This window comes from Danio aesculapii, chromosome 21 (genome assembly GCF_903798145.1).
Source record: "Danio aesculapii chromosome 21, fDanAes4.1, whole genome shotgun sequence".
In the NCBI taxonomy this organism is placed as follows: domain Eukaryota; kingdom Metazoa; phylum Chordata; class Actinopteri; order Cypriniformes; family Danionidae; genus Danio; species Danio aesculapii.
The window spans coordinates 32,191,908-32,209,959 of NC_079455.1; the positions used below are offsets into that span (position 1 = coordinate 32,191,908).

An 18,052-nucleotide genomic window follows, 5' to 3' on the forward strand; every position below is an offset into this window, starting at 1 on the left:
AATCAACCGAAGCAGAATCTATATAAAAACTTCTACATGATGTGAATCACCCATTACATTTATAGCAGAATTATAATTAGAGGATTTATCGTTTAAAAAAAAAAAAGAACACCATTTTCCTGTAACTGTATTTGCATAAGCATAATAGCATTATCATGTTGTTGCCTTAAGTTCCAGCTATAATTTGAGGTGTAACAACATATGGTGAACAACTAACTCAGTCATAATTCAACATTACTCGAATTAAACCTGACTATGAACCAAGCTAATCTGCCAATAACAATTACATAACACTTTATAAAAGACAAGACTGTTCTAAAATGTGCCGACTTGTTGATCTCCAATAAAAAAAATACAAAAGCAGGTGGAGAAAAGACAAGTTGTAGAGTTCTTCAAGATTCTACAGACTTTATTATCTCATTTAAATAATCCTTTAATTAGCCAAGCTCAAAATTACAAGAGGAAGTTTTTTTGTGTTTTGTTTTTATTAAAAATGTTTCAAACCTCATGGGTGTCTGTAAAACATTACAATGAAAATTCAATCAACATAAACCCAAATGTTGATGTGTCAAATGCCCACTCGCCCCACCCGACCCCATTGAACTGTCAACAATAATAACTGCCATACCCTGATATTGACCCCAAAACATTTACAAGAGGTGACAGGAGCTAGCTGGTGCTTTCCTTTTGTCCAATATATCACATAGGAAAAACAGTGTCAACTCTTTGGGGCCCACCTCTGCATTAAAGAAAATATACAAAACAAAAAGAAATGAAGAAAGTGGGTAGGTATGTACGCTATGATTAGATCACTGCACCATGGCTTATTACTTCAACTCACAACCATTCACAGAGAAAAAAAAAAATCATTATATACTTAATATATAAACTGCTATTTACTTCAGTTTAGTCTACAGAGGATGACATGCAGATTGTTAATTTTGTCTTCGGAGATGGTTGTAATTAAAGATGACGCAAGAGGCTTCAGCAACGAGATGCCACTAGTTTTCCAATGCAGGTACTGAATGTCCAGGGAATTAACTGGGTTTAGACATGGTCAGGACAGGAGAGGCTTCAGTAGAACAGAAGATGGAGCACAAACAAAAAATAAAAAAATAAAATAAAAAGCTTTTTTTTTTTTTTGCTCCCGTGGTTGGAGGATGACTTCAAAAAGGAAAGAACAGGTACACGTGTTGGAATAGGTCCTTATCAGCCTTTAGTCATCCTCTCCATCATCCTGCAAAAAGAAAACATTTAAGATTTACACTTAAACTACCGTATCTGCAAAGAATCCGATTGATATCCAAGCTTGTATAAACTCACCTCACCGTCTTCTCCCTCATCCTCCTCTTCATCTTCCTCTCCTTCATCCTCATCCCCCTCTTCATCAATGTCCTCCAAACCCTCCTCCTCTTCCTCATCGTCTTCCTCCTCACCTTCACCCTCCTCTTCATCCATATCAGGGACCTGAGCAAAAAGAGAGCTCATTAAAACATTCTGAAGTGCATGAAGAGTTAATGAGCGTTTAAATCAATAATAATCATTCATACCAGGTAGTACTGCAGAGGGTTGGGCCAGATGTCATCTTTAATGACCTCTCCGAGTTCATCAGCGCCTGCGTCGGAGTGATCGGTGAACCAGGTGAAGAAGCTCTCTGGCTCTTCATGTTGCCTTTTCTTCCCTGCCTTGTTCGGTGTCTGTCCAGTGCGCTTTGTCAGGTCCTGCATCATAGAGAATTAAGACCACCAACATTGAGCCAAAATTGTCTCAAAATAAATAAATAAATAAATAGTAATGAGTTAACCCACCTTTCCAGCCTTCCATTTGATTTCAGTGGATTTTGAAGACGGGTCACCGCTTTCATTCAAATGGAACTCTTTTGAGAGGACTTTGTTTTCAAAGTAGGGATTTTCATCAAAGTACTGCAGAGAACAAAGCTATTGGTCACATTTTGATCTTTAAATAGTTTTCTATTAGTTTTACACTAGGCCTGTGGAAAAAAGCGTACTTACAAAATCTATTCTGTAACCTGATTTGATGTCCTCAAACTCTGTGACCTCCACTCTGGTAAGGTAATGAAGTGCTTCTTCATCCTCCTCACCGAGCAAGGCTGAGACTATCAGTCAAAAACAATGTGTTAGAACCCAATATGTAACAGTCCAGATTGGAAAAAGTCACCTGTATTTAATATCACTGGTGATGGTGCGCAGGGACCCCCCCTCATCATTAAGCGCTTTAGGTGTATGATCATACATAAATGCATAAATAAATAAAATAAAAAAATCAGGGTTAAATGTGCCGTCTCACCTTGTGGATGGTTGACGAATGTTGTGACCCAGAAGTTTGGAATTTTGGCTATGAGTTCTGATCTCTTCTGGAAGAATGGCTGACGTAGCTTATTGTACTTCTGCTCTACTTTTAAAATTTCCTCACTTGCCTGCTCATTCAATCTGTAAATAGAAACACACCAAGATTAATACACTTAAAATTTTAGCCACCTTGACTTTAGATATACACTATTCGTATGATCTTTTCAACATTTAGGATAAATATGCATACAAAAAAAAAATGCAACTGTTGCAAAAGTGGTGTGCCAAACGACCACCAAGTGTTTGCAATGTCAATTTTAAGGCAGATGTGCAAAAACCCACAAAAAATATATAAACATGCACTTTGCCTCATTTGCCCAGCTAGCCTCTTACAGTGTTTTCACTTACATTTATACAGTAGACAGATGTTTGCATCTCATGTTATTTGACACACTGATAGCATATTTTCTATCAGTTAATTTCTTAACATTGCAAGTACCATATGATTTAGGAAAACATACTTGAAATTTCCCACACAATTCCCATTCAAAATCTTTTGTTTAGCATAAAACAAACTTAACATTGCTTAAAAATAAAACATAGGTAATTTTTTTAAATATATACACTTATTTTTTTCCCTTTTTATTTTAGGAACTTTTGAGAACTAATGCTACAGGTCTTTACTACATATTATTATCGGTTTTTATTAAATTTTCATAGCGTTACATTTACACAATTCTGTGTGGGTTTATGAACAATGCAAAAGTGCGCTTCCAAACTATACTATACAGCACAGGCAAACTTACCTGTCAATTTCATTCTGTACTTCATCAATATGTTCAATGGCCTCCTGTTGCTCTTTTTCTGAAACGCAATGAAGCGGAGGGAAAAAGTACAAGTGTGTCAAATGCACGTGCATTCCTCGTGTAAACTACAGATCTAATATAGAAAACTACACGCATGCAGCTCTATATAAATAAACAATGTAAACATGACCTATTGCGTAACCGCATTTAGCGAAACAAAGCAACGTTATCTTTAGCCGATCTGATTCAAACCCACAATGGGAAGGCAAAAGTGAAAGCGAGGTGTACCACCGGGCGACCAGCTCAATCCGGTGCAGTTTCAGCAGCTGCTGCGCAAGGCCGCGAGGTTTAAACGGAGGAGGAGGCCACGCGCTGGGCCACATTTACCGTCCTCACAATGAAACAAGCATTAAGACCCTGAATTAAAGATTAAGTCGATATGTAAAGTTATTTGAAATCACTAAAACACTTCTACAGCTACTTGTAGTACATAGGGAGCGTGGTTTTGTGACACATGCGGGAACGGCTCGTGATGGCGCGGAGACACAATAACCAGTTAGCATATTAGCACAAAACAATATAACGCACATAGAACACATGGGTCGCTTTGGTCTTAATAACACACGCGTATTCATATTACCAAATAAAACCCACCGGTAAATAATTTTTTTGATTAACTAAACAGCGTAAGAGCTCAACGTTCATCGCGCGTGGCACAATGAAGCCGCCGCGCGAGGAAACATCATGGCCTCCGGTGCGCGCGGCATCCTTTTACTGAAATTACCTAGCAAAAAACGACTTGGGCTACATTGAATTAACACCACTTTAGGTTCAGATGAGGTTAAAATACTAACGAATCACATACTTAATAGTGAAATCCGTGCATTAAACGCAGTATGTTTAAGTTTCTGAAAATGGCGGTGCGCAGGAGGCCGCCATTACTTTACCCGAGGTCTCGTCCGCTCCGTCGTGATTCGAGTTCTGCTCCTTTCGGCTCACTTTCGCCGCCGAGGCCGACATTATTCCCCCACAGCCGAGGATTTGTCTTCTTACTCCTGAAACAAAAGCTCCGAAGCGTCCTCCTCCGCTCGAGGAAAGCGAAAGAAGGGGAAATAAAGTTGGTTCGAGCTCAGTTTAGAAGTGCGAATATCACAACGTGTGTTGCGCTTCCCCTCCACACATACAACACACGCACACTCAAATGAGAGATGCGTATCAGAGCGCGCGCCTCCTCTTTTCTGACACCCGCCGCTGCGCGCCCCCTCCGGCTGCAACAAGAACGCGCTTCAGGAGAGAGGACAGAGACACGCCTCCTCTTTAGGCAGGGGCAAGAGTAATAATAAAACGTAGGACACTAAATAAATATGCAAATAAATGAATGTATTAATTAATAAATCCTCAAATGCCTGCATAAATAAAACAACAAATGAATATGCAAATATATATATATGCAATTATATATAAAACCTACAAATCCCTGCATAAATAACACAATAAATAAATATGCAAATAAATTAATAAATATATATAAAAAACCCATAAATTTCTGCATAAATAAAACAATAATCTATATATATATATATATATATATATATATATATATATATATATATATATATATATATATATATATATATATATATATATATATATATATATATATATACCCACAAATCCCTGCATAAATAAAATAATAAATAAATATGCAAATAAATGAATAAATATAAATAAAAAACACAAACTCCTGCATAAATAAAACAATAAATATAATAATAATATATTATTATAGAATAGAATTCATAAGCAATAAATAATGAGGGCAGATTAAAAATTTAATAAATTACATGGATGTTGAGGGAATAAGAAAATGCTAAACTGAAAGTAGATTTTTCCCCCTTTCACACCGCACTATTAGTTATTTATATATTTATTTTATTTGCGTATTTATTTATTTATTTATTTATTTATTGTTTTAATTATGCAGGAATTTGTACATTTATATATTCATTTATTTTTGTATTTATTTATTGTTTTTGCAGGTTTCGTTCTCCGTACATGCTCAGCCTGGCTGCATTTATTTTAAAAATCTGATAAATAAATAAATAAATAAATAAATAAATAAATAAATAAATAAATAAATGCAGGGCGAAAAGTAATATTATGACTAATGTTGCAATATTAAATGTAATTTATACATGTGATGGAAAAGCTGAATTTCAGCATCTTTTTGAAAATATCACAATATAAACTCCTTGGATAAATTTGTAATATATGAAATTGTAATATTAATATAATTCTATAAAGTTCTGATCATTTTCAAATAAAAATATTGCTATTCAGAGCAATCATCAGCAATGTTTGTTGGACAGAAAACATGTTTTCTTATGTTGTGATTGAACATATTGATTTCTTAATGCTGCTGTTTTGTCTAAAAACAAATATAAACATGGCACAAATTTGTAATTTTTAATAAAATAAAATAATAATAGTAATGAAATGAAATAAATACATTGTGCTTTTTTAAACATTGTATCTCTTTTGATCTTTTTAGTTCACAAAAACTATCATCCACAGTTTATTAAATAAAACAATTACTCAAATTATACATAATAAAACCAGAGTTTTACACATATTTTAAATACATTTTATAACAAATCCAGTCCTGATTCACTTTAATGTTCTGTCCTCTTCGTCATTACATTAAACGCCATATTACAAATTTCACCTGATATGACTTCAACAAGGTCACAAAATTAATTCATTCATTAACTGACCTCATTATTCTTTCATGTTGCCTAATTCCAAGACCATTATTACACACAAAGCGCGTGGCTGTGCGTGTGCGCGTCTCCGAGGCCTCTAACACATACGTCACCATACTTTTGTGAAGACAGAAATCATAAAGGATAAGGAAGAAGATGGGTTTTTAAAGGTAAAGGTTTTTTTTTTTTTTTTTTTTTTTTTTTTAAATAGGCCTGTCTCTAATAAAAATCAGGAGTAAATATAAATATTTAGCATTTCGATTTTCAAATAGCTACAATGATGCAGAATATTTTAAGAGGATCGCCATTGTCAGACTAGGTTAACTTTCATTTATGCTTGAATGTCTAGATTGTAATTTCTAAACTACAGCTACACAAATAGATCATTTGTCTTTAATTAATAGTAATACTAAACACTAAAGTTACAGAGTAGACTTGCTGAAAAGTTTGTAGACCGTAGTCTTGAAATCTGGGTCATCTAAATTTGAAAATGGCCTACAACATTTGTTTTAGTCAGGTCCGGATTTAACCAGTAATAATCGAGGTAAGCGGCTGCTTAGGGCCCCAGGAAATTTGGTGGCCCCCAATAGAAATATAAATTATTTAAATAATTAATTATTTAAGTTAATTTAATTTAATTATTATGTTAATTATTTAAAATAATTATATAAATATCAATAATTTATTATATCTATAAATTCTCCCTCTCTCTCTCTCTCTCTCTCTCTCTCTCTCTCTCTCTCTCTCTCTCTCTCTCTCTCTCTCTCTCTCTCTCTCTCTATAGATATATAATTAGGATATACTTTTATTTATTAGACCCTCAACTTTACTAAATATGAGAGAAAACGATTATATATATATATATACATAACATCCATAACATACATACATACATACATACATAACATCGTTTTCTCTCATATTTAGTAAAGTTGAGGGTCTAATAAATAAAAGTATATCCTAATTATTACATCTGTGCAAATTTGTCCCCCACCCCTACTAGCAGTTTAGCAGTCAAATCAGATGAAAAGTAGTTTTAGTAATTTTCTTTTTTTCTGTGGAAAAGTCAGCAAAATAAATAAATAAATAAATAAATACAAAGGGGTATATTATGACATTTGGGCCCCATGGTTGGAATTGCTTATTCCAAATCACTAAATCCGCCCCTGGTTTTGGTAGATTTAAAAAAAAACTATTTCAAACTATTTAACTATTTATTTATTTCTAACTATTTACATATAGCTACAAATAACAACAATTTATGCAAACACTTTATTCAAATATTTATTTTCCCATTTTAAAACACACCTTTCTGTAAAAGCGTCTTGTCCAAAACTTTTATTTTGTAAAATATATAAATTTACTGAAAAAGGGCGTGGCTGAAAATTGTTTCCTGCTTCACACGTCGTGTTTGGTTTCGGCTCGGAAGGAGGACTGGGAAACACAAGCATCACTCCGCTGCCGGGGAGTCGGGAAACTGAGATTTGTTTTACTTACAACATTAAATATTTTATTTCAATTTCTGCAATGAATACGTAAACTTGCATTCATTCGGAAACATCCCAAACAAGTTCTCAGAGGAGCGCAAGGTAAAATGTCATTTAAGTTATTGTCCTCGAACGATGTCGCTTATTCTTCTCAATTGTTGTCCCGGCTGGATTGTGGTCAGTTTTGTCTGGAAAGAGGCCAACCGAGAGATATTACAACTTTATTTTCCCTAAATGAAATGTGATAAATTGTAATATAACAGTGTATCGATCCTGCCGCCGTCTTCGACTGATTTCAGTTATATAGTTGAGGTTTCGCTTTGACAAGTTTATGTGGTGATGGAAGTAATGTTGCATGTGCTTTAAGATGATTCATAACTTTTATTGAGGTAAAGTTGGTTTTATATTCGGACATTCGTTCAGTGACAAGTTTTGGCATGCTCTCTATATTGTTTACCATGGTGTTTGGTAATATTCAGCCTGAAATCACATGAAAATATCACCTCAACAACAACATAAGCACTGTTTATTTGACTGTTAACAATGTTGAACTTTAAAAGTCATTGGCTTATAACATGATTTCACAACTTAGAAAGCAAAGAATACTGAAAATATATTATTAAGGAGAAAGTCCAAATGTGTGACTATAAAACCAACTTTACCTCAATATAACTTTTATGTCTGTTTATGGAAACTATGATGGCAATAAACATGAGCTGGTATAAGATTCTGATGGTATGATAACTTTGGATAAAAATATTACGGTTTTGTAATTACTGCTCTAAAATATATTCTTTTTAAATGTCTGGGTAAAAAAACACTTTTCCCCTTTTGAACACAATGTATTTTATTTTAAGAAACATTTAAAATATTTTGGAGCAGTAAACATGTCAGGCTAAGTAATTCAAAGGAACATTGACTTTTGCTGTTTTCATTAGTTTCAAAAACACTGATTTCTTTACAATAGCATCTTTGGATATCTTTTATGCTGGAGATACTGTTGTCTTAAAAAACAAAAGACAAATAAAAAAGTCGTACACATACCATAGGAACGGTGTATCATAAAATGTTGGCAGTTTTAAGATCTTTCCAAACCGTGTTATACCTTGAAAACGGTTATTATCCCATGCCTAGATGGCAGCTGTGTCAGTATCTTATTGATTATTAGTTCAGATGCATATGAAACATTTCCTAAATAGATACACTGATATTTCATTGCATTTTTTGATGCGTAAAAGTTACATATGCCTTTTATGTGGTAAAATCTATTAGGTGTATTTGACAAAATAGTATTTTAGCATGACAAGTAACTATATAGTTAAGTAACCCAAAACCAAATATTAGTGTTAATTATTTAGGTAATGTTGGTTTTATATTTGGACATTCAGGTATTCTCTGGATATTCAGATATGGTTTTATTTTTGGACATTCAGATATTCTCTGGAAAGGATTCTTAGAAAATCCTAAATAGTGAAATCATATTAGATCCTGATGGCTATTGGGTTTAGGTACAACATTGTTTAGGTACAACGTTGTTCACAGTAAAATAAATGGTGCTAATGTTGTTTTACATGCTAATTCAGACCAACTATTCAAAGTAGATTGGTAAACAATATAGGGACCACTAAATGAACAAATGTGCAAATATAAAACCAATTTTACCTTAATGTGTTAATTTACTTGGCCTTATAGGCCATCCAAGATGTAGAAGCCTTTTTATTTCTTCAGTAGACCATCAAAATATATTTTTGGCTTTGACTTTGGTCCTTGGTGGGTCATAAAAGGCAACTACTAAATATCTAAAATATACCCTCTAACCTGCTGTGTTATGACCACCCAAATTGGGTAAAATATGGATAAAACATACTCTTGGTTAATAAAAACAAAATAAAAGCCAATGTTTAACACAGGGAGCATGGTGGCGCAGTGGGTAGCACAATCGCCTTACAGCAAGAAGGTCGCTGGTTCGAATAGACGCTGGTTCGAATGACTGCTGGGTCAGTTGGTGTTTCTGTGTGGAATTTGCATGTTCTCCTCATGTTCGCGTTGGTTTCCTCCGGGTGCTCCGGTTTCCTCCACAGTCCAAATACATGCGGTACAGGTGAATACAGTTAAATTGTCTATAGTGTATCTGTGTGAATGAGTATGTATGGATGTTTCCCAGTTATGGGTTGCAGCTCCAAGGGCATCCTTTGTGTAAAACATATACTGGATAAGTTGGCGGTTCATTCCAATGTGGCAACCCCTAATTAATAAAGCGACTAAGCTAAGAAAGAAAATGAATGAATGAATGAATGTTTAACACAGTTTTGGGGTTTGTCCATATTTTACCCAAATTTGGGTTAAAATAATCCAGCATTATTAGAGTAAATATACAAAGCAAGCAATCTGAAACCAATCTGTGTCAGAAATTGAATATCATTTATAACATTACTGCCTTTAATCCACAGCCAAATGCACATTCACAACGGTCTGTATTGTGAACTTTTGGGTGAATTATCCATGTAATATGTGATTTATTTATTATTGTTTTTAAGTGATTTAATTTTGTTTCCCAATACTGGATTGCAAATAGAAGGGCATCCACTGCATGAAAAACATAAGCTGGAATAGTTGGCGGTTCATTCTGTTGCGGCGACCTCTGAAATAGAGACTAAGCCGAAGGTAAATAAATAAATGAATGAATGGATTTTAATTATTTAATTAATAATTTTTTTATTCCTATTCCACATCAATTGGTTTTTGTCAAATAATATAACTTTTATATAAACTTGTACTGTAGATTTAAAAAAATAATAATTTTTATTATTATTACAACAGGTTTGCTGATATATTAATAATTGTCTAATGCTATTTTACACGATGCTGATTAGTTTTCTGTTGTATAATCAGGATGTGTCAACTACTCAAAAGTGTTTTTACGTCCACTTCATGTACACTTAATTAAATTAAAGCTAAGGATTATTTTAAAATCCATTTCACAGTTCATCTTCAAAAAGAATGTGTCTGAAATGTCAAGAGGATTTTCCTTTACTGCTGTTCAGATTTGGCTCTGCTGAGTCTATGGCATCCATAGCTTTTTTTCTTCCCATAAAGGCATTTGATGAGCTGGTTTGAATTGATTCTAGCAGGCAGCAGCACATTCCAGTGAACCCAGTGCACCCAGACATCCAAAGCATTTCAGGGAGTGTTTTAGGGTAGAGAAAATGGGTAATGGCAAACTCTGTGAGAGCATAAGGTTGAGTAATTGATTGAGATCGCCATAGGAATTATTGTTTTAATGCAGCTGCAGGAAAAGCTATTGTAATATCTGTTTTACTTCACTTTATTTAATGAGCATTTCTGCCAAGAAATACCATTTTGATGAATTGGATTGAATGCCTGAATTTTTCTTCATTTTTTTCCTTAGTGGATCTGCACCTGAGGAATATTTTTCTTGGTCCATAACTGATTAATATGTCAGTGTTATTGCTTTCAGATTCAGAACTCGACACTTTCCACAGTTTTCTCAGTGGTCATTAGTGAAACATATTAAAATCTGAGATTCAGCATGACGGGTTGAGCTTTCAAAATGTGTGACGCTTTGTTAATAGTGAAGTTTTGAAATGATAACTGACCCTGTTTGGTTTGATAATAAATGTATGTGATTCTTAGTGGTGTAACGGATCACAAATCTCACACTTTGGATCACATTAGGTTTTTTTTTTTACACAGATTAGCCAAAAAGGAGAGGAGACAAATTTAATTTGCTTTCCATTTATTATAAAAACAGTACTGCACGACACTTTTGTTTTTAACAAACAAAACTTAGAACCTGTAATTTTATTTAAAATAAAATAAAGACATAATCAGCTGAATGAAAATAAATAGTAAAATATTGTACTGTGAAAAATTTGCTATTACTACTACCTTTCCTGATAACGCTAAATGTAGAAATCTAACATTATAATTTGTACAAGCCATATTTATTTTTAGGCTCATTTTCAATAAATGATTCAGTTATTCAAACAACTTCATGTTTCATTGCTAGATTAACTTTTTTTGAAGAATTATTCAGTGACATATTTTTATGGCTAGTTGTTGCGACCTGTTGGTTAAATAATTTTTAATAATAAATCATTTTAACTTTCATTTTTGATCATTAAGTTAATGCATATGACAATGATTTTAATCTTTACCATAAACATCAGTGGTTAAATCCAAACTATAAACTGTTAACCCATTACTTATGTGGTATTTGACTGTTTGTAACTTCATAACTAACTCTAAATTTTTAAGACTAAATTTTTCAAGATTAATAAACATATGCAAATCACCATCGTTTATAATTTCTGTTGCAAGGTTGTTGAGATCCCGATCTTATAATGATTAGTCGTGCAGGTTACACTGAATGCATTAATGCAGGCTAAACAAGTAGTGACAGAAAAAACCTTTAATAACCTAAAAACCCACCACATCCCAAATAGTCTACCACAACTTCTTCCGTCACCATTATATTTTACAGGAAAGCCTAAATGCTTTCATACATGTGATTTGAAGGACCCGAGAGGCAATCTCTCTGTGATTGTTACAAGTTTAGGATTACTCTACATGTGAAATATATATATATATATATATATTAATCCGCCGTAGTAGTCCAGGAAACATTTTAATGGCTGGTTTTACATACAAATCTGTAATGTTTGGCTTGTCTGCATGCATATTTGTCATGTTTTAGTCAATATATAAAAAATTACTATTGCTTTTAACAGATATGGGAGGAAATGACAGCCTCCATACCCAGTGGACCAGGCCAAGTGACACTGACCTAGTTGTACCTCTAAAGCACTTTAGCAGCTCTCAGAGGAATAATTTTATTGAATGAACACTACTTATTAGTAGCTTAGTTCTTATGTCTCAAACCCTGGGCAGCAGTTTGAACAGATGTCTCACTTAATGGTAAAAACCCTTTAAAAGTAGTGTTTCCAAAGTATGAGCTTTTTTGGAATGTTGTTAATAGGCTAATTTACAGGTTTAGGCGTCCTGCTGAAATAATTGCTGTGTGTTTGTGCAATCAAGAGTCCAAACAAACACATTCCTCCTCCCAGCAGTCTTCATACTGATGCTCAATTAACAAGCGGCTGCTGTGTCAGGTCTGTGAGGAATTTCCATTAGATGTGAGTCTGAAATAGCCTGAAGGATAATCTTGCCACTGAATTCATTAGTTTTTGGTTAGATATGTTGGAGGAATTGAATCCCTTGAACTTTACAGGGCCATCTCACCTGTTTTGCATATCAAACGGTTGAGCGTCAGCAGGTCAGGACTGTGGTCACTGTTTACCAGGCCATTAGAGATTCCTGGATTGTTCTCTTAGGCTTGAATTCCCTCTCGAGAGAATCAAATCTTTTTTTAGTTTTACAAAAGCTTCGTATTATTCCCTGTGCGGTCCTTTTAAAGTTGTAAAAAAAGACTGAACTTCACTTGCTGTGGTCTATTCAAGTTTCAGAGCAAGAGGTAACAGACCAATGTCTTTACCACATGAATGTCCCTTGACTAAACAACATCTGCTTTTCTTGAGTTTGAAGCTTTTGGTTATTTCAGGTTTGCTAGTTTTTATGTCTCTTTTGACACATTGCTTTTGTGTATTCCAAAGAGATGGACCATTTATTTTTCTTAGCCACCGCGCTGGAAAGATCCTCTCATCCTATACGCCACACAAGGGCCAGATGACTTTCCACCATGTTGCACAGACTTAATGCATCATCACAAATTGTTTCTTTCAATTTGACCACAGTTAAAACAAAGCCATGAAGTCTTATTTGCACCAAGTATATATATACTCTATCAGATATAGATGTATAAAAGCTGTCACTGGGGCTGTACCCTTTCAAAATGTACATTTTAAGCCTTAAGTGCTAATATGTACATTTAAGATATAAAATGGACACTTTAGGTACCTTGAATGGATCGTTTTTGGTACTAGGATCTACCCTTTATGTACAAAAGTGTAGCATCTACTAAATGCATATGCAATATTTATTAATTATACTATAATCTGATCATATTATTTTAACAATCTGTAATATGTCACTGAGTTCACAAAAAGCGTCTTGACGGTCAAAACGTATTTTTACTTTAGTATTTTTTATTTTTTTTTAGCTAGCCGGCAACTAGCTCTCTGCAACTCTCACATGGTCACCCACTGAAGCTAAGCAGGCCTGCAGGTCAGTACCTGGATGGGAGACCACATGGGAAAGCTAGCTTGCTGCCGGAAGTGGTGTTAGTGAGGCCAGCAGGGGCACTCAACCTGCGGTCTGTGTGGATTGTAACGCCCCAGTATAGTGAAGGGGACTCTATACTGCTCAGTGAGCGTCGTCTTTGGGTTGAGACGTTTAACTGAGGCCCCGACTCAATGTGGTTGTTAAAAATCCCAGGATTTCCTTTGAAAAAAAGTAGGGGTTTAACCCCGGCATCCTGGTTAAATCTGGCCTCTGTCCATCATGGCCTCCTAACCATCCCCATATCATAATTAGCTTCATCACTCTTTCTCCTCTCCACCAGTCAGCTGGTGTGCGGTATGGCTGCCGTCGCGTCATCCAGGTGGATGCTGCACACTGGTGGTGTATGAGGAGATTCCCCCAATGTAAAGTGCTTTGAGTGTCTAGAAAAGTGCTATATAAATGTAAGGTATTATTATAATTTATTGTGCGGTAAAGCTATTTTAAGTACTGCTTTTCAGAATGTCAGCATGTGAGGGTGAATGCAATCGTGACATGGATTTTATGCAGCAATTTTAAGTTAATACTGAGTAAGTTATATAGACACAAAATTGTCTGTCCTATAAAACAGAAAGTTCCAAAACGGGTTCCAAGCTAATCTGGAACGCAACATTTGTGCAACACTGTGGTGGTTTGTTCCTGAATTAATCTGTTTTTGAAAGAATCAAGTGAGCCTTTGATGCAATGATTCATTCATAAAGACTCCTATTTGGTTGGTTACTAATCTGCTGTTTTGAATTTAATAGTTTGAACTAGGGTTGTCAAATCATAAGTAATCAAATCATGAATAAATGAGTAAAGATAAGTTACACACAAATTACCACCTGTCAATAACTTTTTCCACAGGACTCTGGCGTGAATAGGCCGAGCGATCTGTGTCTTTATAATGGCTTCTACAAAATTGGTTTGTAAAAAAGGTGCACAAAAAACAGGAACCAACCAACAGTATCTGAGGTGTTCACTAAAATTACTAAGTACAAGTGTGAAAGCAAAAGATTAAAGCAGTGTACTGATGCTGTGACGCGTTACCAGATTGATTCAAAAGACCAGAAAGTCATTAGATAGAGATTAATTAAATATCACATTTAACAACTATAATAAGACGTGGTCCAGCGGTACATCCTTGATAATCTGTCTGAAGTGCACTGCTCTCTGGGGTTTTGTGCTCAAAGCACCCGCTGGCTACCTGGAGCTCAAACGAGCTCATGACAGTCCGTGTGGTCACGTGATGTGCATTTTCAGCCATATAGTGTGGACAGAGGGCTATTCACAAATGCTAGATGAAACACCAGTGGGGATGTGGATTGTTTCCGTTCTAAAATGACCTTTTTTTAAAACCAAGATTTATTAGTGTAAACGGGACCTGTAAATGAAAGTGTGTATTTTTTGCGACCGGGTTTGCGTCAGGGGAGGGGTGGAGGATTGCGACGCCAGCTCAACATCTTGATGTCTATTGGCCATCGGTACCCAACCGTAGTTTGAATATATAGTTGAGCAAACCGTTGTCATTTACTGGAAGTTTTTTTGTCATGCTTATCCTAATATACTTATAACATATTTATCCATGACTAAAACCAGCCATATAGATTCACCTCTTTACTTTTCTATGCATGATTTGTATTTATTTGGACATCTGTGTTGTAGACAACCTTCTGAATAGGCGCTGAGTTGCTGCTTTCTGGATGTCAAATGACCCTTAACCCCATTGACATTGAGAGAGACACAAATCCTCAGCATAGTTTGAGCTGATTTGAAAAAGAAACTGAACCCAATCCTCAAAAGCTCCCTCCCGAATGGGCATTGCCCGTGCTCTTTTTTTTTTTTTTTTTCATGAAGTGAATGTAAACTAAAATATTCAATCTTGTTTTTATTTTTAGGACCCAATTTAGAGTTTGGACTCTGAGCACAGATTCCTCTGGAGATTGCAGAGTTTGTCCTGTTACCCGATATGAATTTGCTTGTGTGGTCCCACATGTTTGACGCTTTGTTTGAATCATTTTTAGAAGTGTGTTGATTGATATGTCTGTGTGTTGAAGTGTTGTGGCGCTGCGGTTCAGCACTCTCGGATATGTGCGAATGCCCAGTAGCTGTTAAAATGAAGTCTGGGTGGAATGTTTTGGGTTTGATAGAGAGTTGGCTGCAATGACCTTTCCAGTGGGAACTTAACTCGGGCTACTAACTCCACTCTGCTGAAGAACTGGAGTGTGTCTTCTCTTTCCCTCTGGGCTTGTCCAATTACATTTTTTAAAATGATTTTAATCTTTCCAAGATCTGCTTGTTGATAATTACCACAATGCTCAGCTTGATTGCTAATGCTTTTTAAGAAATTCTCATGGACACTTTATCTTTTTAAAAGATATAATATGGTTACATTTTTACAGAAGCATCAGGTTTGGTTTATGCGCCTTTTCTTTCAGTAAGCATTGGGGTTGTGAGTTGGGTGTGGTGCTTTTTGTTTTGACTCCTGTTCAAACATATCAACTTAAAAGGCTTGTGGGGGAAATAGGGGCGTTTATGCTGGTGTCTATCAGGGCATGCCTCATCTGTTTGCCATCAAAGGTACCAAACCGCTGTAGTTTTGATTTGCAAAGAGAGGTCATAGGGGCGAGAAAAAAGTCAGAGTTCACTTCACTAGCCGTCTGAGCATTCAAAGGCATCTTCATTTCTAGAACATGTGCTGTTATTCAGATTTCCTGTTTTAACCACATTTGTTCTGAAGTCCTAGTTCTATGGATACTTTACCATCATAGATGAATAAATATTTCAATTCACCTTTATTTGTATAGCGCTTTTACAATGTAGATTGTATCAAAGCAGCTTCACATAAAAGGTCATAGTAAATTGGTACAGTGTAGTTCAGTTTTCAGTGTTTAAGTTCAGTTCAGTTTAGCTCAGTTCAGTGTGGTTTATAATCACTACTGAGAGTCCAAACACTGAAGAGCAAATCCAACGATGCGCAGCTCTACAGATCCCGAACCATGCAAGCCAATGACGACAGCGGAGAGGGAAAAAAACTTCACTAATTGGCAAAAGTAAAGGGAATAAAAACCTTGAGAGAAACCAGACTCAGTTGGGCACGATCATTTTAATTTCTCCGCTGGCCAGACGTCTTGTGCAGAGCTGCAGTCTCAGCGGCAGAGGCTGAAAGATGGCCTTAGCGAAGACTCGTCTTGTCCCTGGAGCGTCACAGCAATCAGTCTCATGTTAAATAAATAAATACAATAGCGTAGATTCATTCTTGAATCTTATTTGTACACTCGTCTTCAATGTCCATTTCAAATTTCTTTACTGTATTTAAATGTTTTAAACCTTATGAGTTCCTTCTGTTGAACACAAAAAAAGATATTTAGAAAAATTAGGGATGCACCTATAGATTTTTTTGGCCGATATCGATAACCAATAATTCTTAAGATTTGGAGGCCGATAACCAATATTTTAGCAGATGAAGATAAATATTTAAAAATGTTATTTATTTATTTTTACAGTAAAAAAAACGTATTTTATTTTAAAAACTTTTTAAAAAGTTTGAACTGATCTTATAAACTGAATAGCCTACTCAAAGCAAAAAAGCTATAATTTCAAAATTCCAAGGTGATAATATAGAAATATTCATGACTATGTAAATCAGCATGCCAAAAATAACTGATTTCCTTTTTTCGCATAGCAAATTAACATTCAACTTGACTGTTGCATAAAAATAATAGGTTAAATAACAACTTCATTAACAAACAAGTAAAATATATATATTTTAAATGAAATGAAAATGAAAGAGCTAAGAACTGAAACCAGCTCAAATGTTCTTACATAAAACGTGTTACAATATTTAGAAATGTGTAAGAGGTGTTTTGACCGTTCAGAGCCACCGTACAAGCGAAAAAGCTAAGTACAGATAGTATGTTTTACTTCAGAAAATGCGGCACATTTGGCGTTTTAGATTCTTTTGAACACATGTAGGTGCTGCTTCTCAATTAGACAACACTTCTATGTTTGTTCTTGCTGTCAATTGTGGGAAAAATGATCGATGAAAGGTTAATGATTAACCGCTGTGAGTTGGAAACTTTAACTGCAGGCGCTGTGTGATGCGCATACAAGCGAAGCAGAGTCAGATTTGTCCCCGGAGTCAGATTTTGATACAGCACCTGAGCATTGAGCACAGATGACTTTGACAAACACAGTGCATAATATAAACACCGAATGTGGCAGACAGTTGAGAACCCCTATGCTGGATTCAGTGACTGGCATACGTCTCCCTTGCTGCTGTTTGGGGTGCCGTGAAGGCTCTGTCGGCTCACTTTGTGTGTGCTTGGTAATAGCCATCACATGCACTCGTTATAATCATTATAAATGTGCTGATCAAACCGAAAACAATCTTGCATCTGCAACACATGGCAAGCAACGTGTTGATAATAACAAATAATCATATTAAATTA

The 18,052-nt window shown here is 35.2% G+C and overlaps 2 protein-coding genes across 3 annotated transcripts in view; one reads left to right on the forward strand and one right to left on the reverse strand.

Moving 5' to 3' along the window:
• Positions 1–380: 380 nt before the first annotated feature.
• setb (SET nuclear proto-oncogene b) lies at positions 381–4,332 on the reverse strand. 2 transcript variants are annotated; one of them, XM_056446377.1, is made up of 8 exons: positions 4,063–4,332; positions 3,116–3,173; positions 2,308–2,450; positions 2,013–2,116; positions 1,809–1,922; positions 1,551–1,721; positions 1,329–1,467; positions 381–1,237 (listed from the first exon to the last, which is right to left on the reverse strand). In XM_056446377.1, the coding sequence occupies exons 1-8, from the start codon at positions 4,133–4,135 to the stop codon at positions 1,233–1,235; spliced, it is 807 nt and encodes a 268-aa protein (XP_056302352.1). In that variant the 5' UTR covers positions 4,136–4,332; the 3' UTR covers positions 381–1,232. The 2 variants fall into 2 exon arrangements, with proteins under 2 accessions (XP_056302352.1, XP_056302351.1); XM_056446376.1 differs by having other exon boundaries at positions 1,324–1,467; positions 4,063–4,331.
• A 2,952-nt stretch (positions 4,333–7,284) lies between these two features.
• The window catches only part of specc1lb (sperm antigen with calponin homology and coiled-coil domains 1-like b), a 64,442-nt gene continuing 53,674 nt past the window's right edge, over positions 7,285–18,052 (forward strand). The window contains exon 1 of the mRNA XM_056446148.1: positions 7,285–7,466. The gene's annotated coding sequence lies outside the window, so the exon portion shown is untranslated. The remainder of the gene's footprint in view (positions 7,467–18,052) is intronic.